The sequence below is a fragment of the Emydura macquarii genome, unplaced genomic scaffold (assembly GCF_026122565.2).
Source record: "Emydura macquarii macquarii isolate MOO-44397 ecotype Brisbane River unplaced genomic scaffold, CSIRO-AGI_Emac_v2 contig_2126, whole genome shotgun sequence".
NCBI lineage: Eukaryota > Metazoa > Chordata > Testudines > Chelidae > Emydura > Emydura macquarii.
The window spans coordinates 12240-35865 of NW_027132263.1; the positions used below are offsets into that span (position 1 = coordinate 12240).

The following is a 23626-nucleotide window of genomic DNA, read 5'->3' on the forward strand; positions in this document are numbered from 1 at the left end:
AACTGAAACCCAGAAAGAGTCTGTTAGGGCTCAGGGAAATGTTTCTTTTGAGCAGGCCCTGGATTAAAAAGGTAGGGGTGGAATTTCTGTGAAAAATGATTTGTTGCCTAAAACTGCTCCTGAAGGAATAAAACCTCCTGATAGCTTTTTCAAGCAGTTTTCTGTAACTAAAGGTTGTGGAAAGTTAATTGGTTAAATTAGCCCAGGAGGAGTCACTGCCTGTAGCAAGCAACAGCTTACATGTTAAGAAATTTGGTTCAGTTTCTAATTGACAAAGTTTTCCAAATGTGGATGGATTTACTGACTTTCTTTTAGAAAGGTCCCGTTTGGATACCTTGGAAAAGGTTCCAGATGGGGTGAAGATTATTAGAAAGCTTAAACAGCCCTGTAACCAAATGGCTGTGCTTGATCAGTATAGTGGGGAGACGATGTTGGAACCTGAATGTCTCCAGGTTGTTAGCTCTGTAAATGAACAGGGAGTGTCTCAGTTCCAAGGAAAAAAGGGGCAGTTAAAGCTACCCAGCAGGACAATTGTGCTGTTGATCTCTTGGGAAAAGAGGGGGTGGCAGACAAACTCTCACATCTGATGCTATGTGGAGTCAGAGATTGGCATGAAGAAACAACACAATCCTGTTTATGAAAGGCTAATGGGAACGGTTGATATCTCTTTTAAACCAAGTCCAGACTTGAAATGGATAGCAGTTAAGCATCTGGAAACTTGTGAAATATCTAGTGTGTGTGTCAAGGCAAATTACCTGCCCGATCCATCGGGGGAGGAGGAGAAGGATCTATTCATAACTGTTGGCAAGGAGAATTCCTCTCAGGTGTGGCCAGCTGAAAGTGAGTTGGGCGTGCCTGGAACGGCTCTGAACTGGAGTAACATTCAGAATGCGTTTGTTAGGGCTCAGCGAAAGAATGCTGGGAGAATCTGCTCTCCATTTGCAGCCTGCCCTGACCTCAGTGTTATCAGTTGGCTACCCTGTGCACAACATCACTGTAGCACAGCTTGGGGGGAGCTGTGTTATTGGCTAATCAAAGCAATCAGGTTTCTTTCCAGCACCCTGCCCAAGCCAATCAGAGAGGACAACTTCCTGCAGGCTACTGGAATCCTGTATAGAGAGAGAGGAAGAGACAGAAGGAAGAAAAGGAATTAAAGGAGAGAAGCAAGTCAGTTGCAATCTGTAGGGTATTACTAGTACATACAAGGATGAATGTCTGTAAAGTCTGCCTGCTATTGCTTCTTCTGGGGCTTGCTCAGCTTGCTGTATTAGCAAGATGCCAAGAAGAACTAGGTGGAGGTAAGTGTGTGATTCGTTCTTCTATACTGGCTGAAAGCTGATTTATCTAAGGTCTGAAAAGGAAATGATTTTGTGCAAGAATGTGGACTTGTAAAATTTGAGAGAGGTGGGTTTAGTAAAAAGAAAACTAATAAATCTACTGTAGGCTGAAAGATACTATTACTATGATTGAGGTCTCTTGTTCAATTAGGAGGAATAGATTAAAACTGGTGGAGGGGAAAGTGGGGAGGGAAGCAAGGGCTGGTCAGTAAGCAATGAAAAGGATTAGAGGCTGTGTGGAAAAGTAAAACTTTAAATAACAATAGCAAATAGAGGAAAAGAGCTGAGAAAATAAAGGCAGTTAGTGGATCACCAGAATTAAAGTGTAAAAAAAACAAATTCTGGAAAAATAGGTTGCAGGCACAATCCTAAAACCTCTAAATTAAGAGGAAATGCTTGTCAGATTATCTAAAGACTATTGTTTCTGCTGATTAGATAAAATGTCTACCTCCCTTACAATATTTATGAAACTCATTGCTTGCTTTTGACCAACTAGCTTATGCCTGTTCTTATTTGCATTGCAGAAACCCAAAGATGAGTGCTCTCTTTTTGTGCAAATCGTGTATGCTAAATTATTCTTGATAGCTTTATTCTTTATAGCTATGTATTCTATAAATCATTGCTTTGGGTCACTCCTACTGAAAGTGTAAACTCTGTTATAAGATTAGGTACTCTAAGGGAGAAATTAATCTCAGTGCAAGGGTTAACATGAGGCCTATGCATGCACTTACTGAAGTCCCAATCCCACAACTGAATACACATGGGTGTGCTACATGTTGATTTTAATGGCCGTACTAGGGGTGTGTCTGTGCACAGTCAGTTGTACGCTCAGGGCCTGAAAATTTAAGTGGGGGATGATACCGGAGGTTAATACATTGTGATAGGGGTGAACTTCATCTGTGTGACCCATTCCAACGAACACATTTGTGAGTAAAGTGTGTCAGATTGGGTCCTGAAGGAGAGATCCAGAGTAAACATGGCTTAACAATAAGCCTAAAGTTATTAAATATCTTATATATTTTTAATCTTATTTTGGTAGAGGAAAAAATAAGATTGAAAAATATAGTTTTATGGTAATGTAACTAGAACTCACTACTGCACTTAACCTTATGAAGTAAATAAGTGGCCTGGAAAACAACTCCAAACTGAAATGTTCTTGTTAACTTTGACTGAATAATGCCACAAAATAACTATATTTGAAATAACTTTATTTTTGAAGAATTGCTCACCTCTGAATGTGTAACTGCTACTAAAATAAAATGGTGGTGACGGAATTGTACTCTCCTAAACAAGTATATTCATTTTTCCAAAGGTGAACTTGGAATGAATCTAACTCTCTAATCAATAAGTAGTAATGGTGGTTAGCGTAAGGCAAGTTGTCTTAAATATTATTTACCTTCCAAGTTAAGAAACTGCCATCTTAAAAACAGAGAGCTCTTACAGGATGTAGAAAAGAAATAATTTCATGAAGTTGTGTGGAACAATTGCTGTGAGTCTTTTCCCCCCCAAACCTTTTCTTGGGCTATATATAATGACAGACCTCAAACCCTAATTTGATTTAATGAAAATCCATCACACTTTGCTAACTCTGCCAGTTGCTTTCTTCAGGGTTTTAATATTCTTATGGGGCTTCTGCTTGTCCTAGGCTATTATTATTTTGATCTGCAGCTCTTTGGTCCTATCGCCTCCTGCAAACTGTAAAATGAAGAGCTAGCATCATCAATATTTACTGTCTTTCTTCATATTAAAAAATAAGTGCTTCAAAATCATAAGGAACACACGGAATATTGAGGACATCTTAAGCTCTATGTTCTCAGGTGGCTCTGTTTTCAAAATTAATATTCTTCTGCATGCTTGTTTTTGTTGAATCTTCCGTATGTCAGTATCATCCATGCATGTTTCCCCACTTCCAAAATTAGATGAGACAAGACTGCTTTGCATTAGAAATAATTAATAGTCTAGATTGGACTGAGAATAGGATATAAAAAAGTGTTTCACTGTTTTTAGAAATCTTATTCACACACATGCTCTCCTTGTTTGTCCTCCAAAATGTGAGGCAGTAGATTGTGAGATGATCACTTGGATCCCAGTCCTGCAAGTAACTGTTCAGATGAATAGTCCCAATGATCTTAATGAAAGTACTTGTGTGTCAAATTACTCATCTGCATCAGCATTTACAGGATCAGAGCCTTGCAGGCAACACAATTATTAGAGTTCTCCAGCCTTGCTATGGGAAGACAGGAGAACTCTACTGGGGGAGGGTATATTCTACTCTCTCACTTTTTATTTCGAACAGTGATGAGGAGACACCTTCCTCTTCTTTAGGAAGATTCTTTATTTCCCTATTCATGCTGCTTGGCTGCACACCTGAACACTTGATACGGTCAGCTTTCAGAATACAGCCATCCTAGTATGTTATTTCCCTACTACCTGTAGAATGTTTTGCTCACAACCACGTCTCAGGGTGACATCCTGGCCTCATTGAAGTCAGTGATAGCTTCACCAGGATTTCACCCTCAGTCTGCAAAAGACTGGTGCACAGAGTACAGTACCATACTGCCAAGATCAAAGACTCTTATATGTAAACTGGGGGCTTATTTCCTCTGATGTGCAATAGTTTAATAGTAGTCCATTGCATACCCATAATACCCTTCATCTGTGGACCAAGGCTCACAAAACCGATGTGAGGTCAATAAGGGACATATTTAAAACCACAACTTTCACCATTGAAATGCTGATACTTGTGTGGGGATACAACAGTTAGGTAATGTTTCCATACATTAAATAAGTTGTATAAGAAGAGAAGAAGAATACTAAATATAGTTGAAGTTGCAGGGGACAAGGGGGTAGTTGGGTCTGTCATTTCCTGACATGAGCTTCAATTGGGACACATGGATTAATATTCTTACAGGTGGATTTATGAGGCTGGGAGTTGTGACCGTCCGTCTGAGAGTCATAAGCACCACCCTAAGTTACTAAATGGGAGGAAAGTAACAGGTGGATCCCAGTATGGAAAAGGGAGCCCATGTACAGAAAAGATTGTGAATGACTGTTTTTATTAAAGGTGCCACAGGCTCTGTAATCATTACAAGTTATCAGCTCCTTGATTTTTTTTGCATAGCAATAGAAAACATCTAACATGAGTGTCTAAACTGGAAGAGCTAGAATATACTACGTTATAACTGTTCGAAAGAATCCTCCCAAGATGAATAAATTTCGGGAGGTATTTTTGTCTGTCTTCTAACACTGAGTGTCCTTCCCTCATTTCCTATGTGTGTGCATATTTATTTTGGAGATGGGCCCAAGCTCCAAAGTTCACATTTGGATCCGAGCCTGAACTGCCTCAAGCGTCCGAAGGAGACTGGTTCAGATTCAGGATCTTAGAGATGGAGCCAGCTGTGAAATTTGGATCTAGATCCAAAAATCATTAGTACCTGAATCCAGGGTTTTGGTGTCTATCGTATCTAACTAAACAAAATCTAACTAACTAAACTATCTAACTGAAAACAACTAAAAACAAACAAAACAAACACTAAATAGGTCCCACTTCTGGTATATGCATATTTAGCATTAAGCATTTGTTATCATATGTGATCCACCTTAGTTATGCACGTTTCCAGCCAAAAATATGCATGAAACTCATCCAGATGCACCTGGAACTTGGGGTGAATGCTTTGTCTGTTTCTTAAGACCTGTGACAGGCTTGAAGCAACAAGTTAGTTTCTTGAAATTCTGTCCCCTGTGTGCTCAGTTCCCATTGATTGAAGTGAACAGAAGTTACCTGTATTTATCAGAGGGCAGAGTTTAGCTCTCAATAATGACTTGATGAATTTGCTGGTCACATGGTTTGACTGTCTGAGGTTTTATTTTTAAACAAAATTTGTTGTTTATCTGCCTCATCGGTTTCTTTTGCAATAGGCTTAAAGGAAAAATATTGACTTAAATTTGATTACAGCTATTTCTCTTTTTCCTTCCACACAGACCTCTGCAATTTCCGCTACAGTCACTCAAAAATCTGTAATTTAAAGTTTCATCTGTTTGGGGGAAGGAGTGTGAATTTTCCATCACATCTCCTGCGGGTCTTTCCCTTCTGAAACTGACAGCAGACTAGAGGGTATATAGTCAAGGTCACCGGAAGAAGCAATGACACTAATTAAACTAGAGGCAAAAGTGAGTAAACTCCACCACCAGCACATTATAAGTCTGCATTTTGGAATTGCAAGTGGTGGATTGATCTAAATATGATTTTTTTTTAAATCAATTTTTCCTTTTTACTTTATTTTATAAAGAAAGGTGCATTTTTATTGACATATAGCCATTAAAAATGTTTGATTACAACTAAATTGAGCCTTTACATTGGATTTGGTATGTCTTTTTGCTACCTCGGAGGGTAGGCTAACTTAAGCAATTATATGGCTTAATATTTTCAGATTCTTATTCATTGTACATTTTAGTATGTTAGAGGGTGAATGATATATTGCTTATGTACTGGATAATTTTCTCTTGATTTGTGTCCAGCTGCAGTGGGATGGTAACTGCAGTTTAATTATACACACAAAACAGTATATAAGCTTTATTTTTATTAAACAAAACTACATTAAACATTTTAAATCTATAAATTTCTCTTATCAAAACATGTTTCACATTTACAACTAAATGATTTATTAAGCTGAGAAATTAATTGTAGTCAGTGAATTAAATTGACTATTTAGGTCAGTATGGGAAAATTTTCAAATATGCCTACGTGAAAGTAACTGGAATATAAATTTCTACTCACTTAGGAGACTGTCAATTTTAAGAGACTTAAGTTACTTAGGCTGACCTATTGTGCCATATTTATAAAGCCTGACTTCAAAAGTTGGCTCTTTGTCTCCTGATTCTTTATATAGAAAAGCAGCCTTTAACTCAAAAATTTTTATAGAAGCTCATGGATTCAGCATATTTATTTTTATTTAAATATTTTGAGAGAGAAGAGTTTAGGCCTTAAGAAGATATTTTACATTAAGTTCAGATTTCATTTTAAACAGACTTATTTTTAAAAAGAAATTTTTTTACTATAATTTACATAGCAAAATTTAAAAAAATATTGGGGGGTGGTATCCATCTTGATAATGCTTTTTGGGTTTCTGAGAGTGAAGAAAAGGGGGCAAGGGAATGGAGTCGTGTAATATTACTGTCAGCAGTGTAGAATGATCTGTGTGGCCTGTCAAGGAGTACTTCTGTAGAAAGCTATGAAGCATTTTATGGATACTGAGGTAATTACAGAAGCTGCAATAAAATTAGGCTACCATTTAATAGATCAGTAGAACTAGGCCTGGACTCTTTGTTCTTACTCCTGAAAAACTTTTGTTGTCTTGCAAGTTCATTTGTGCAGGTAATATTAATTTTGACACTTAACTCTGAATGCTTGAATTTGCAACCTACAGAGTGGCTAGCTGGCAGGGTGCGTGGATGTAAGTAAGTAATAGTACACAGGGTGGATCTGGTGGTTAGTCACAGGGCTAGTGTAAGCGGGGGAAATGGGCCCGCTATTGTGGGGAACTTTCCTTGCTTGTACAATACCCCGGTAGAGTTGGTTAGCAAAAGGATCTGAGTCCCTGCTCCCACTCCCTTTACCCAGAGGCCCCACTTGACCTCGAGGGCTCCCCTCTCACTCCCCTGTGTGGTGGGGTGCCCGTAACCCCGACAAGGCTGGGCCCAGGATTTCTGGGGCTCAACCCCCAATCTTGCCATGGTCCCTTAGGGCAGGGGCTAGGGTGTCCCCACTCCGGGGTACTAACTCTGCGCTGGGCACTTCCCTGACCCACTGATCAGTGCATACAATACAAAGCAATGCAATTTATTACACAAACAGCAATCAAATCAATTAAAAAATTAAGAAAAGAGTAAAAAGGTTAAAGGAAAACATCCCAACCCTGCCCCTGGCCCGAGGCACCACACACAGTGTCTCTGGGGTTCACAGTCTGTCACACATTGCAGGCCCACTGTCCAGGCCCTGGCTATGCTGCAGGAATGCAGAGTCAGCCCCCTGCTCTGGCAGTAGCCACACACTCCCAGAGTCCCTTTTGTTCTCCCCAGCTGCTCACCACACCCAGCTCCAGAGGGCTCCTGCCCCAGCTCGCTCTGCTCCATGCAGCTGTGCGTCGCTTTCTGGGATGCCCCTCTGCTCTGCTGCTGTAGGTTGGGTCAGTTTGGCTCCATTCAGCTTTCTGTGCACCTCTTCCAGCTGCTGGCTGCTTTTTCCTTAGCTCCTCAGTTCTGCCCCTGCACGCCCCAGCAGGCAGCCCCAGCTCACAGGGAGGGCTGGGCTCCCCCCACCCTCCTGGCTCTCTCATTAGCCTGCCCGCCCTGTCAATCAGGCTGACCTGAGTTGGCCTCTCTCCACTGGCCCTGGGGGCTGTCCGTTCCAGGGTCCTGCTTCCTCCAGAAATGGCCAATCAAAAAGACCCACTAAGTTTCAGTAAGGGGCTAATAGACCCCTTACATTAGGCTGCCTCAATACTGCACTTGTGACTTCCCATGTGTGTCCCTCAATACAACTGGATGGGGGTGGGAAATGACAGAGGCACTGATCACATGAGGAAGGTGGGATAAGTACTGTTACTGTGGTCTTGACATTTTTATTTTTGCATATGTAATCCATCCTGTACAGGTAGTTCCAACTTTGTAAGATCTGTGTATTCCCATTCTGGATTGAGGCTGACTATAAAAATGCATCTTGACTTCATGAGGGAAGGAACAAAAATTCTAGTTACAGTCAACAGGAGTTCTGGGAGCAGAGCACTTCTGTGTAGCAGTTTCTTAGGATCTGATTTTTAAGCTTGTTGCTCATTCATAGCTTCCATTTACTTTACTGGAAACTTTGGGTGCTAAACAGCTCTGAAAATCCAGTCCTTTGCTCTTCTGTTTCCCCATCTATAAAATGGACATAATGCTTTCTAACTCTCAGGAATGCTTTGAGATTTCTTTTCATGTTTAAGTGCTTTGGGATCTGTGTATAGAAATGCTTTGAAAATAAAAAGTAACAACATACATTTTCAAGTGCATTGTCCAATTTTAAATGAGTATTTGCAGTTGCCACTTCAGAGCAGATGAAACAATAGTAAATGTTGATTACAGAAACTTAATCTGCATCCAGATGTGTTACTGTATGATAAATAAATAACTTCTGGAAGACTTCTGGCTCCTGCAAGCTCTCATTTCATCAGAAGCTGTGGTATCCAATATCATTTAAAGCTGAATTCTCATTAAAACAACACACATCCACCTGGAACACAAACTGCTTTGGGAATAGAGGGGGAATTTTTCTTTATCGTGCTCCTTTTTAAAAATAGATTTACTGCAGGAAGTGTGGTTTCTCAGTAAGTTTCTCCTAATAGAACAAAACTTATCTGCTGTGGCCCTAAAAGCTACTGCTCTGTGGTCCAGTTCTGCTTTCAGTGACACTAGTGAAAATCCAAGTAACTCCACGGTAATTCATTTGATATCAGTGGATTTACACCAGCATAGCTAAGAAAATAATTTAGCCCATTATTATTCCTGCTCCCTTGCCCATTAGCCATCGTGTAGTCCTTTAATCCTGGATGTGCAAACTCTAGAAAGATGCAGTCAGAACAATTTCCCAGCTGAGTTAGGTTAGGCACTTACTTTTTGTTTCTTGTCTTACTACATGCTGATCTGCTTGTTCACAAGCTGGTAGAACATTCACTATTACATGGGTGAGGAAATTATTAATCTTTTTAATAATGGGGGCTCTGTACTGGCAACACTTTCTTCTGCAGTTACTAAGGGTTTTGGCTTTGTTAGTGCTTGTTCTATGAAATGAAGTCCCTTAAAGTTCTTCAATAAGGCCCACTCTTAATGTTCTAGCTTTGGTATGTGTAGATTAACCTTCACCCAGCACTGTGTAGCTGCTTCCCTCCCCCTCTTCCCCATGTCTGTTGTAGATGGGAGGGCTATTTAGTAAATTCTACAGCTTAAATCATGGTTGCCACCTAAAACATAATATTTAAACAAGGGGGAAACACTACTGTTTGTTCAGGGTGCTATTTTAAGAGTGAATGTATCTGTAGTAAAATGACGGACTCTATAATGTTATAGTTGATACATTGCCCATTTATCCTGAAGCTGGCAACTTGGTCAAATTCTACCCTTAGTTACCTCTCTGTAAATCCATACAAAATCCTTAGTTTCAGTATATAGCCAGAGTGGCGACCTTAGTCTCTTTCTCTCTTCCCCTTGTTAAACACTGTCAGGTAATTCAAGCCCCCCAACCAAAGTTGTTCTTTATTCATATTTGTCTATATTATCACACAGAATGTTACAACGTCAAGGACGTCTAAGGGGACTCCACATGGGTGCAGGGGTTTGCACTAGAGATCCCAGTGCAGGAACAAGGCCATAATAGATGCAACACATAGAAAGTCTTTTATACTGTTGTATCTAGATTAAAAATACCAAGTTTTTTTAATGTAATGCAACTTTTGTTGGGGATTAAACAGTCTTCTGCACTGAGAACCAGAAAGTGAAACTGACTAGTCCAATTTCAGTGAACAAATGCAAATATGAAATCAGAGTTTCCCGTATTTTGTGGGGGGGGGGAAAGGAAAATGATTGCACATTCACCCACTGCAAGCTTGCCATGTGGTATAAATTAAGATACAACTCTTTAATATGTCTTCCTCTGTGGCTAGTTCTTTGTGTCCTCCCCCTCCAAGGAGGAATGCCCCACACTTTATGAATATTTACATCATCATTTCCCAAGGTATTTTCTTTCCTCTTTTTATATCTTTTGGACAGTGAAACAGTTGTGTTGACATTTAAAGTGTCATCCTCACTGGCATCTGAATTATCATCCATTGAAATGCATGGGACACATAAGAGCTATTGTTTCAGGCTCACTTCAAACGAGCAGTCCTAGGTGCATTGGTTACACTCTGACCACATTCTGAAGGGTGGGGGGTTTTTTTGTTTGTTTTTTTTTGTTTGTTTGTTTTTGTTTGTTTTTTTGTTTGTTTGTTTTTTTTTTTTTTTAACTTTTTTTTTTTAAATAAAGCTACACTGTCAGATTAAAAATTATCACTAAACTTGAAACACCTAACCTGTATTGTTTTTTCCGTTTTTCTAGAATCTGTTACAAAAGAGAATGCCGAGGATGATGATGACGACGAGGACGAGGATGGTGATGATGATGACTCTGAAGTTAAAGAAGAAAATGGTGTTTTAGTTCTGAATGATGCAAACTTTGATATGTTTATTGCAGACAAAGACACCGTGCTGTTGGAATTCTATGCACCATGGTGGGCTTAAAACTTGCAGCATTTCAATACCTTCTTATCCGGGATGGGGCATGTCGGTGCGGTTCCAGCCCTCCACTAAATACTTTCCTCAAGAGTCAGTCCAAATTATTTCATTGTACATATTTCAGCTGGGTTTATACGATCCACTTATGGCTTTCAGTGGATGAATGCGTCACTTGCACCTTAATAGCATGCACAAAATCTCCATAGCTAAAAGAACAGAGGGCTGGATTGTGCAAGTTAGGCACAGCCTACAATAAGGTGTGTCTCAGAGCGACATGATTGCAGGGGGAGCACTGGGAAGCATTCTACCCCAGGAAGGTAGAACTCTCACAGCACACTCTAGGAGTATGCCTACAACTGTACCTATGTGTGAACTGCAGCCTGTTCCCCCTGCCTGCTGGTTACACTGTGGGGAGAGCCATGGCTCTAGCCTCTTGGAGCACTGTGTATCGTTGGGGGAATAGAGAGAGATCTGCTCTCACCACAGGTGTTGCAAATGTGCCTGGCTCTCAGACAGGTCATGTGGGAGAATAAGAACTGAGGAGGCCCCTTGCATCTTCCCCACTGCACACCTGGGTCAAGTCCAGGCAGAATCCAGCCCAGTGTCAGAAAATGGCTAGGAATTCTGGATCTGATTCTCAGTTACACCCATAATGCGTCTGGAGTTGGGACTGAATTGGGAGGCAAAAGCGACTTCAAATTAGCTTAGTCTATAGTTGCCTATGTTCCAGAGTTATGCAGGAGTTCCTCGCTGTAAGTAGATGCAGCCTGGCTTTGCTTCCCTTAGTACTCCATGGCCCTGAGAAGCGGAAAGTAACCATAATGCAGTGCGCTCTGGCCAGCCCTTGATAATCCCCCTACATTGGCTGGGATCAGGGCTGTGACAGGACCTTTGCTCCAGTGCTTCACTGGTTGGGGAAGCTCTCTGTTCAAGGGCATTGTCAGGAGGTTATTTCTGCCCACTTTAAGGCCACTTTACATTGCTGGAACAGTATAAAAGGGACATGGCCAGTTTTTAGTTATACCCCCTTAACTTGAGCATTTTAACAGTACTTCACAGGACATCTCAGTAGTCCAATTCTGCTGCTACACCAGTGTAAACTGAGTAACTTTGGTGCAGCCAGAGGACTTACCCTGGATTTACATTGATACAACTGAAAACAGAATGTAGGTCAGTATATATATTCTTGTGCATGTTACACTTGAAACAGTAATATACTAAAGGAAAGGGGAAAAATGGGAACAGAAATGGTTTGTTGACAAGATGCTGAGTTAGCTTTGCTGCAGGAACCTTCTGCATTGCCTGACTGATTTTATTTTTTAAGCTGTAATTTAACCATGCATTAATATAGAAGCAGCCAAGGAAATTAAATGCAAATCATTCTTTTTTGAGTGAGTGAGAGAGAGAAAAATTGGTCCCAATTAGCATGGAGGTGAGCCTATCTAACTTTTTATATTGGCTTCCATCGTGTTGTATCCGAATAGAATCAGAGGGATGAGTTCCCATTTTTGTAGATGTAATCTGCCTGCAATTTTTTTGTAAGGCCTAGTTACATATGTTGTGATCTCCATATCTTTGTAATGGAGAAAGATGAAACACTTTTTTTTTTTCTCTCAATTTTGTTTTTTTGCCTGGCCTTGATGCTAAACAAAACTGACTTAAGATTTCCCTATGTAAATGAGACTAGTATTCTCTCTGTCATGCAGACTGTCCCAGCAGCCTCAGCCTAGATGGATTTCTGGGTTGGCCAGACAGTGTGCAGAGATGTTATAAGTGGATGAGGGACTCTACTAGGCTTCTTTGTATTTCTTCCATAAACTTAACAGCTGCTGATTGAACATGCTCAGTAGTGATTTCCCTCTGCCCCTCCACATACACGCCATTATTAGTTGAATCTTTATTTCCCCCCAGTCATTACCAACGACTTCAGCAAAAGCCTTCAGTGGGGTCAGGATTTCACCCAAAGTCTTTAATGAAGGTTATGTCTATGACAAGATTCAGTCCAGTTGAGAGTATTTACAGTGGGGTGGTTTGGAGGTGGATGGGAGGAGTCAGTTGCCTTTTAACCCAAAAATAGCTGAAGGGACATACTTAAATTTTCTAACTCCTCTTCAGGCATGGACAACTTCAAATCAAAGCATGAATGTTTCTTAATATAAAAACTAGAAAGCATAATGAAAACTATGACTGAAGGTCAGAGCCCCAAGAAGTTCCATGTAGACAGCACTTCTTATTAGTCATTCAAAAGCCCTTTACAATACAAGTTAAATAATATTAATGTAGTTACTGGGCAAGTACAGCAATCATCTTGGACTCCAAAATAGGAGCATGAGACCTGTCATACTGGATCAGAGAATTGATTGGTTCATCTAGTGCTTTCTACCTTTTCTGCTCTCACTTCATTCAAGCACTGACAACCTCATCACCGAACTTGACTGTTGCATTCTCTCTTCTGGGGGAGGGCCACACACATCAGTTTAAGAACTATTTGCTATACTGACGGTGATTTTCTATTTGTTTCCTTCGTGTCTGTTTTTTGTGTCCCCTCTGCCGCTACATTCAAAACCACTTTGTGTGCTATGTAGGTTTTGTTTTTGGCTTTTGGTTTTTTTGGCTTATCTTGCTTCACCTGAAAAAATGGGGAAGTCACCTTTTATGCACAAGCAACTACTTGGATTTGCAACTCATTGAGTGGCCTGATCCCTTCCCATCAGACTAAGAGGCAACTCTTTCTTTTCCTTATCTCATCCCAACACATTCATGTGGGATTCTGCAGATCATAAGGAGAAGCTCTATCAGGATTCCTAGATTGTGACCAGGATAAAAAACTTGGCATTAGTAAAATGTCAGTTGGAAATTTTAGGGTTTTAGTCCTCTAGCTGAGGTTGAATGGAAACCATACATCTAAATTGTGTGAGATTAAAAATATATATGTAGAACTTTTCCTTTTCCATAGTGAGGAGGAGCAGTGTTCTAAATTTTTAACTATCTCATGATAACCTTTGTCACTATAAGAACTGGAGAGGTTCTGTACAGAAGGGGCAAATGTTACTAAAACAATAGTTGGACACTCTGTTGTACTCTTTATCCATGCTAGATCTGAAATCATGGCAAGAAAACTAACTCATTAATTCTGAGGTCCTCTTGTGGAACGATCTGTGGAAATGCAGATTAGCAAAATATACTTTCAAGTTCGTGTCTCTGATTTTGCAGGTGTGGACACTGTCAGCAGTTTGCTGCAGAATATGAAAAGATAGCCAAAACTCTGAAGGAAAATGATCCTCCCATTCCAGTTGCCAAAATAGATATTGGTGCAACACATTATGTGACCGGTTATTTTCATTTTAATGCCATCCCAACCATCAAAATTCTGAAGAAGGGGCAATCAGTTGATTATGATGGATCCCGAACAGAAGATGGTAAGCAGTGCTCCCTCTCAGTTCCATGTAATGAAGCAAATGGAAAGGTGAAGTAGCATCTTATTATAAGTGGAGCTTTTTAAACACCCTGACCCATTTGTATGGTCTGTTCCTGATCATGCAGCAGATTCATTTCAGTTGATTTTTAAATGGAGGAATGTTAGTCAAGATTTTTTTAGGATCTTTTAAACAGCTTCATGTTACAGTATAACTCCACCAGGTAACAGATGTCACTGATACCCAACGGATCCTCCCCCTGTTACTAATGCACAGTAATTTGGCTGTTAAAGTGGTACTCTTAGCTGGCTTCTCCCGGACCATAAAACAATAGTATCAGTATCGTTGTATATTGACAATGGTTATGAAGCTGCTACTTCTTTGTCACTTAATGAGATGTTACTATACTTCAGTCCAGACTGGGAGAAAAGCTGGCTGTCGAAGAGGTATTACAAAATGCTCAGTAAGAAAAGGAGACACTGAAATAACTTGTTGCAATGTACTGTACTTCTGCTCTGTAAATCTGGAGGAGCATGAATTAAAATACTGACTTTGTTTTATTGCTTTCATTTCTGTGGGGTCTGTTCACAAAACATAAAGTATGAAAGCAGCCCAAACAAGTAAGTGGTGTGGCTAGGAATAAAATTCAGGAGTTTCTTGGTCCTAGCCATCTGCTCAATCCAAGACAATACTCAATCACTCATGTCACACATTCTTGGTGACCTCATCTTCCTCATACACAAGCTACAGCACTAGAAAAGATGCAGGTGGCATGGATATGTAGAATTACGAACTTGTGCATTAAATTTTTTCAGCAATTGTGGCTAAAGTTAAAGAGGTTTCTGATCCAAATTGGACCCCTCCGCCAGAAGCTACACTGGTGTTGACCAAAGAAAACTTTGATGAAGTAGTGAATGATGCTGACATAATGCTGGTGGAGTTCTATGCCCCGTGGTAAGACAAAAAGCAAATTTCTCCTCTTTCACAGATGTGGCATGGCTGTAGAAGTGCAAGGGGGACAGCGGTGGGGCACCCACCTGTCTAATTTAGTTTTCCTATAAACCTGCCCCTTCTTAAAATGGCTTGCTTGATTGACTGCATCCTTAAAATGATACTCTGTTTTGAATACGTTCTATATTTAAATGGGAAGACTCCCTATACTGAACTTGGAATTTGAAAGACCTCTTTCTCAGGAAAGGGGGGCGGGGCATAGCCACACATAGTGGAGTCAAATACTATGCAAATGTTTCTGGCTATAACATACTTCGTTCCTGACCTTTTTAACAGCCCTGTTACTCCAGACCTGAGCTTCTGTTGAGGAAAAAGTTAGCTGCTGGTTTGTTTGTGTGTTTCCCAGCCTCTGCCCTACCCCACCCCAAGGCTGTGACAAAATCATTAGTCACTTGAAACTCCGAACGTAATTTATTGTTGAGATGTAGTTCTCAGCAGATGAAAAACTAGTGGAGTAACTCTTTGTGCAACTTATCCCTCCTGAGATATTCCATATTTACTACGCGGAGGACAGAATGTGGTTAAAACCACGTCAGGTACAGACTTCATTAAGAAAGCACTTCTCTGAAGAGTCAAACTTTAAGAATTTAAGATCTGTATTTATTTCCCATTCTGGAAATGTAAATTTTCCCAGCTTGGCAGGTAAGATGCATATACTGGGTATTGTCACCTGCAAAATCTCCCTATCCCCTTTCTTTTCTTTTTCTTTTTTTCTTTAGGTGTGGATGTTGCAAAAGGCTTGCTCCAGCGTATGAGAAAGCTGCCCAGGAGCTCAGCAAACGCACACCCCCAATTCCCCTAGCTAAAGTGGACGCCATTGCTGAAACAGATCTCGCAAAGAAGTTTAATGTCTCTGACTATCCAACGCTGAAAATCTTCCGCAAGGGCAAGCCTTTTGACTACAATGGCCCACGAGACTTCCAGGGTAACAGATCTTACTATCTGAATTAGAATTGGCAGGAGGGAAGGGTGGATCACAAACATTTTGAAGTAGACTTGTAGAACATAAGGACTACGTCTTGTTTACATTCTGCTGGTTGTGTAGCTGGAGCGATAGGGCATGGAAAACTGCATTGTCTCTTTTGCCTAGGTTAACAGGATTAACTGAATCTCGTAGATTCCTGGGTCTTCTAGCACCTTTTTATATGGGAGACAATGCAAACAAGTTTACAGAAAGTTAAATATAGGTGACAGAGCAGTGCCAGTATGGGCAATGATTCCACTGCACTATGATGTCTCATTTAAGTACTGACGCTGTGTTGAGTACTGTTTGTAATAAGATTAAAACCCAGGAGGAATTAGTCAGTATTTTCAGGTGGTGTCAGTATTTTTTTGGGATGTTCAATTTCAGATAGATCGAGCTTGAATTTTCAGAGGAGCCACGTAATCGCCAACCATTTGAATTTGGTGGAAGAGGTAGCTGCTCAGGGGTCTTCTGACAAGCAGCCCTAAATTGAGAACCTGAAATTAAAGGGCCTAAATCTTCATGGTTTAGTGTTTTTTGTTGCTGTAGTGCATGTGTTTAGAAAGCTGGATCTCCAACTAAAATGTGATTTTACAAGATTAAAATTGCTACAGAGGCACAATACCTCAGCCTTGCATTCAAGTACATCTTCTGAATAACTTTTTTTGGTTTTGTCCCAGGTTATGCTGATTACATGATTGAACAGTCTGGCCTTCCATCTAAACAGATTCAGGCTACCAAACAATTACAAGAATTTCTGAAGGATGCTGATGATGTCATCATCATTGGCATCTTTAATGGAGAGATGGACAAAGCCTACCAGCTGTATCAAGATACTGGTAAATTACATTTTTAAAATACTAAGCTAAATGCATTTGTGTTCTCCCATGGCCTGCATAGGGGGAGTGTTCACATACTTCTGTTCTGAGTCCAATTTTTATTTTAGCTTCTCTTAAATCCTTAGGAAACTGGTTAACATCTCAGGTAGAGGTCCTATGAGGACTAGCTATTTCCTAATGTCTGGGACAACTCTAGGGTGAGTTGTGTCAGAGAAGAAAGGAGAATTTCTGTCTGCTGGTAGGTGACCTATTCCAAGACTCTGGAAAGAAACCAATCCTGACCTCTGTTCCCCTGCCTGCCTTCCTGACTCTTCCAGATGACACATGCCCACACTTCCTTGAGTATGGAGCCAGCAGGAAGAAACTGGCTGTATGGTTGCAACAGGAGGTCAGGTCAGGGGTGGGAGAAGAACTGACACAGGGCCAGCAGTATGAGTTTGTAGAGAAGCAAGGCTGGTGAATGAGAGGCAGTGTAGGAATCTGGGTATATTAGCACCTTAGGCTTATTTTCCTTAGGGGAGAGAGTAGAAGCTTGGAGAATAGGGGCTCTCTATGTTGGTGATTGGGAGTAGAAGAGTAGGGAAAGGTATGAACATTGACAATCCAGTTACTCCTCTTCAGTGCTCTAGGAGGAGTTCAGTGTTTAAATCTAGAAGAGGACAAGCATTGGCCAAGGAAGGCTGGACACAGATCTTTCTTGAACCAGTCAGTGCCCCTCTTGGCATCCACCTGAGGGGATAGAGGGCCACAAGGATTTCCCTTTTTTTTCCTCTACTCGTGGTGAAGCATGCATGTTAACTCTTATTACTCTGATCACTGGCATGGCAATACTGCTTCACAATTAATCTGGCTATCCCAACACAGCAAATGGTTGCACAGTCCCACATTTGGAAGAGAGCCAGAAATATTACTCTGGAAGGTTGATATTCCAAAATATATATAAAGCAGCTATTTGAAGTTGCTCAGGGTTTTGGAATACTAGAATAAATTCAGGGGAGAGAGATTCAGAGGGGCAGAGTTCAGGTGAGGTGCATGCTAAACTTGTCTCCAGATTCTCACCTGTGTGTGGAAATATAGTACTCAATAACCAATACAGTATAAAGTTCTAAAAGTTAAGTCTATAAGATACCACATTTTCCATATCTTGGGGTCAGGGGAGAATTTCCTCAAACTAGAGTTCAAGGATTTTAATCTTAGGCTATGTCTACACTGCCCTGCAGTTCAGACTACAGGGGACATGACTAGCAGTGTGCACCTAAGTGCTGTGCTGTAACTCCCCTGTGTGGATGCTCATAGACTTTGTAAGGTCAGAAGGGATCCTCGTGATCATAGAGTCTGACTACCTGCACATTGCCGGCCACAGAACCTCACTCATCCATTCCTGTAATAGATCCCTAACCTTTGTTGGAGTTACTGAAGTCCTCCCATCATGGTTTAAAGACTTAAATTTACAGAAAATCCACCATTTACACTAGTTTAAATCTGCTCTGGGCATGACACTAAAAATCTGCATTAATGTAATTTTGTTTTGAAGAGGATTACATTAATGCAAACTAGACACCTCTAAGTTTGTGCCTGCAGCATCCACATGGGGGAGCTACAGTGCAGCACATTAGTATGCACTTCTATTCACACCCACCATAGTCTGAACTGCAGGGCAGTGTGAACAAGCCCTCAGATTCAGTAGCTTTTAGTTACTAATTAATATTTTTCCCCTCCCAAACTTTATTTTCTCAGCTGAGGTCTTACGAGGAGATTACAAATTCCGCCACACCTTCAGCAGTGAGATCGCAAAATTCTTGAAAGTGACTCCTGGAAAACTGGTGGTCATGCAGCCTGAAATATTTCAGTCAAAACACGAGCCCAAAATGAATGTTTTGGATCTTAAAGTGAGTAGTTTTCCAGACTGTTAGCAAAAACGAAATTTGCTTGAAGTTTAGATGTTTCTTTAAAATTATAAGGGCCCAATCCAAGCCCCACTGAAGCCAATGGGAATCTTTCCAGATTTCAGTGGGCTTTGGAGCAGACCCTAACTGTTTTGGTTTGGTTTTGATTTTGGTTACAGTGGGCCTGATTTATTCCCTCCCCTTCCCCCTGCTCTGGTTTTAAGCTGGTGTAACTCCATTGACCTCAATGGAGTTACTCCTTACTCACTGGTGTAAGTGAAAGGAGAATAGAACCAGCTTTTTTGTCTCCTAAAATAGCATGAAATCTCTCTGATTGTCCCTTTTCCACTTCCACACGCTTCATGAGACCAAACTGAAGGAGTAATTTACTTCTCGAGTTCAAGGACATCAGGGATTTATGTGCATCTCTTTAAATACAAAATATATATGAATTATAATAGAAATGTACAACCTGAATTTGGTTTTTAAATAAATGTAGCACTCTTCTTTTACTTTAAACAGGATTCTACTGATGGCTCTGAAATAAAGGATCACGTGGTAAAACATGCTTTGCCACTAGTTGGTCAACGCCGCACCTTAAATACTAAGAGATATGTTAAGCGTCCTCTAGTGGTTGTCTACTATACTGTAGACTTTTGTATTCATTATCGTGATGGTGAGTTTAACTCTCTAGTAACCTCCCCTAAAATAACTGCCTTGGGGGGGAGGAAAGGGGGAGAGTGATGAACAACTAGAAATTGCTAATTCTGTTGTGTTCTGATGATTTCAGCTACCCAGAACTGGAGAAGCAAAGTCTTAGAGGTGGCCAAAGACTTCCCTGAATATACTTTTGCCATTTCCAATAAGAGAGAGTATTCTTCTGAAATAAAGGACCTGGGGCTGATTGACAGTGGGGAAGAAGATGTTAACGCTGCAATCCTGGATGAGGGTGGCAAGAAATATGCCATGAAACCAGAGAAGTTTGACTCTGATGTGCTCAGGGAATTCATTTTGGCATTCAAAAAGGTGAAAACTCCAAAACACAGGGTTGGTGGTTTTGGGTGGGGCAGGGAAGTTGTGTGCATGCTCACACACTCACGGGGGCAGGTTGTGGTGTTTTGGGGTTTTTTTGTTGGATATTTTGTCCCACTTTTCTCCACTGCAACCTTCTTCTCCCCCTTGCCAGTCCATTTGAGATTGCGCATAACTTTATATTGTGGCCACGGCCTCAAAACAGAACTGTCAGACAGGCGATGGCTTGTTCTTGCCCCCTTCTTGCATTTGTATCTTCATTAACTTTGTGTTGCTCACATTATAGTGGCATCTGGACAATTCTAGCTATGTACTAACACACTGTGTGTGTCAGTCACTTCAAAGGTTTGGTAAAGCCAACATTTTCTTACAACTTGCTCATGAAATGTGTGTGTTCAAGTGCCAGCAGTCCATTCATTGCTAGTGTAATGAACAGGTATGTGTCTGATATAATGGTGATGGACACAAATACAAGAGAGGAGAAGATCTTATCAAAAATGTCGAGGGGAGGAGGGAAGAGAGAGAGATTGAAATCTGATTGATTGCTTCACCCCTGGAGGAGATGCAGCAGTGAGTGAGGCAGACAGCCAATCAGAAGGCAGCTTCTCCCTCCTTCTCCGCCCCCCCCCCATCCCCTTGTTCTCACATGTACTTTTTCAAAACATTCTGTGGCACACTTGTTTGGGCCTGACGCCACACCAGTGGGCTGTGGCACATCGGTTGGAATACTCTGTATTAGTTTCTCTCGCTCTAGAAGAGGTTATAGTGGTCAGACTGCTGCTCTTAATTCTGTCTAATGGTGGCCTCTTTTATTGACTTCACTTTCTGTTTCTTTTCTAGGAAAACTGAAACCTGTTGTGGAAGGGCCTGTGAAAATTGTGGTGGGTAAAACATTTGACACCATAGTAATGGATCCAAAGACTGATGTCCTGATAGAGTTCTATGCCCCCTGGTGCAGACGCTGTAAGCAACTGGAACCTGTGTTCGCTGAGCTGGGTAAAAAATACAAGAACCAGAAAAACCTAGTCATAGCCAAGATGGATGCTACTGCCAATGTTGTGACAAATGATCACTACAAAGTGGAAGGATTCCCCACCATCTATTTTGCTCCCAGCAACAACAAAAAGAACCCTATTAAATTTGAAGGCAGGAAAAGAGATTTAGAGCATTTGAGTAAATTTGTAGAGGAACATTCAACCAAACTAACCTGGACAAAAGAAGAGCTTTAGATGAGATGAGGATGGAGAAATAATTGTTTGTATGTTGTTGTTTAAAGCAGGCTTCTCACAACATTTGTTGGGGGAACAATTCAGCAGTTTGAGCAAAGGGGATTCTGGGGCAGAAAAAATATTGCAGTATCTGATTTTTGTATTACAAAAAAAGAAATCATTCTGGACACTGAACTTCTCTCTCTGACATGAATGTCTTTAGGCTAGTTATTTTGATCTTTGGAATAAAATAGTCTTTATTTTTTGTGACTACCTTAAGGTTGATTATTTTGTTTGTTTTATTCTTGATTTTCTTTTTTTTAACTCTTAACATTTATCCAAAAAAAAAAAACCCTGCCAAACAAACTTGTTTCTGCCTCTTCATATTTGTTAGGGTTTTAAAATCCTTTCTATTTTTTAAAGTTGAACTGTTTCATATAGCTGTATCGTTTTGAGGATGAGAAGATAATTTTGAGACAACTCGGTCTTGTCAAGCTCAAACACAACAACAATGTGCTAACACAACATGCTTCTACACCTATCTCCTTTTGCTTTATGCATGTCATTTTAGGATTACACTTTTTCCCTACAAAAACACAAGCATGTATCTGTTCTGCTTTGGTGGTTTGCCCAACCCCGGCTCCCCCCTTTGGTCCTTACTCCCAGAGATTGTATTGAATGTACTCTTGATAAGTGAAGTGTGATGGTTGAAGTAGGAGTGTCTAATGACCTGTATTTCTTAGAATTGTGGATGCAGTTATAATACTGCTGGGTTTAAGAATTTTGGGTTTCATTTTGCAAAAGGATAGGGGTTTTTGTTCATAGTGGTCACTTAAAGAAATTGAACAAGGCACTGTTATATGCCTACCTGCAGTGCATTGTCAAAACCAACTGCAGCTGCCGTGAACTGGGGGTTTTTTTGTTTTATTTTTTCAGGCACTCATTCCCAAAATTCTTGAAAGAGCTCCTCAACTTCATATGTGTAGCTTTAGAAATGTGTGGCCTGATTATTTTGATAAAGGTGCTGACTTTCTATTCTAGTCAGTGAAAACTATGAGTGTTCAGCACCCTTTAGAAACCCCAGGTTTACGGGTGTCTAACGTTAAACGTCCAAAACTGAAAAGTCTGGCCTTAGTAATTTTACAAGGTGGCTCTTCTGGGAATATCAGAGAGCAAAGTAGGCAAAGGGAAAAAAAAAAAAGGGCGGGGGGATGGCGGCAATGGAGGGGGTGTTGAAGCTCAGTACATTTTTCTGTACTAGTGACCCTTCTCCTTATTTTTGGTTCAGACATTTTGGGTCCCATGTAGACTCTTAAAAATTCCCATAATCCCCCCAGAAAACAGACCAGAATTTAGTTAATGATTGTTCAAGTGTTGGGACTTAAAGGAAAAGAGTGTTGGGCAGAGGAGGCTCGGAATAAAGTCTGATGGTCTTTTTTGACTGCTTACTTAAAGGAAAGCTGCCCCAATCTTAGGTTTAATAGCTTTCCTAAATGATGACTGATGAAAGCCAATTAAAGGGCAATTGCAGTCTGTAATGTAGAACAAAGAAACTCTTGTGGTGTAATCTTTGACTCTCTTGTATGCTGTTTCCAGTGCCAGACCCCATGCTTGACTTTTTTCCCCTTTGTTAGATGGAAGGAAGGATTGTAAAGTCATGGAGTGTGATGTCCTTGAAAGAAGTGCCTTTCATAGGAAGGAGTTTTTAAAAATATAATCTCTAGGAGCACTATATCGCCTTTCTTCTCAGAGGTTTAATGTTGCAGCATCCTCATTTATGGTATTGCCACAGTGATAACTTCCAGTATGACAGTGTTTACAGGAAGAGCTCAAACTCTGACAATGTTGGCCTATCTTAGCCTATAATCACCATTATGCCCCCTAACTTTTCCTTTCGAACTTGTTTGTTAATTCTCCACAATGTCTAAAAGAAAACGTAAGATCTGCTGTGACATGCAGAACCGTGCTCCTATCTTAGTTCCTCTGTGCTCTTATTGGAGCAATATGACACTGCTGCCTGAGTGATGGACTATTTGTTATACTCATGTTATGCCTGAGCTGTCAACATCCCTAGGTAAAAATGAATATCTTATTGTTCATTTTACAGGAGTTTACATTCCATCTCTGATTTCCTTTTATTGAAGAATTGAATTGGAGCTGAACAGAGAGCATCTACTGCTGCACTGTGCTCAGATACTGCAGTGATGAGCACAGGAGAGGAACCTATATAGAGTATTGATGGCCAAATACTGTGGGCTGTTTGAATGGCCTTCAACTCCTATTTATCACAGAGAACTAATGGTGCTTCCTACCCTCCACATGATCGGTTCTGAATCAGAGCTTTGGTTTTAGGTACCATGATCACTTCCTAATAAGCTGGCATCACTGTTCCCTTCCTTCTGTGAAGGAGGTTGTTGGGTGGGGAAGAGACAAAGAATTTACAAAAACCATCTCCGCACGTGTGTTGTGGGTGGCATGCTTGTAAAATGTGTACAATACAACTCTTTGAACTCCAGTGACACAACAGAACTTACACTTACTGTACAAGCTGGTTGTTTGGTCATGTAAGCACTTCTGGCCTTTAGGATGTGGGACTAGCTTCAGATCAATGATACCGAGGGGGGGACGGG

At 40.6% G+C, this 23626-nt stretch overlaps 1 protein-coding gene across 1 annotated transcript; it reads left to right on the forward strand.

Annotated features, from left to right (window-relative positions):
• The first annotated feature begins 1207 nt into the window (after nucleotides 1-1207).
• Nucleotides 1208-21256, forward strand: LOC137160072 (protein disulfide-isomerase A4-like). The gene is made up of 10 exons (XM_067558530.1): nucleotides 1208-1298; nucleotides 10465-10636; nucleotides 13854-14059; nucleotides 14872-15010; nucleotides 15787-15992; nucleotides 16712-16870; nucleotides 18608-18759; nucleotides 19279-19432; nucleotides 19547-19807; nucleotides 20629-21256. Exons 1-10 carry the CDS (start codon nucleotides 1208-1210, stop codon nucleotides 21015-21017), a joined length of 1929 nt encoding a protein of 642 aa, XP_067414631.1. The 3' UTR covers nucleotides 21018-21256.
• The last annotated feature ends 2370 nt before the right edge of the window (nucleotides 21257-23626 follow it).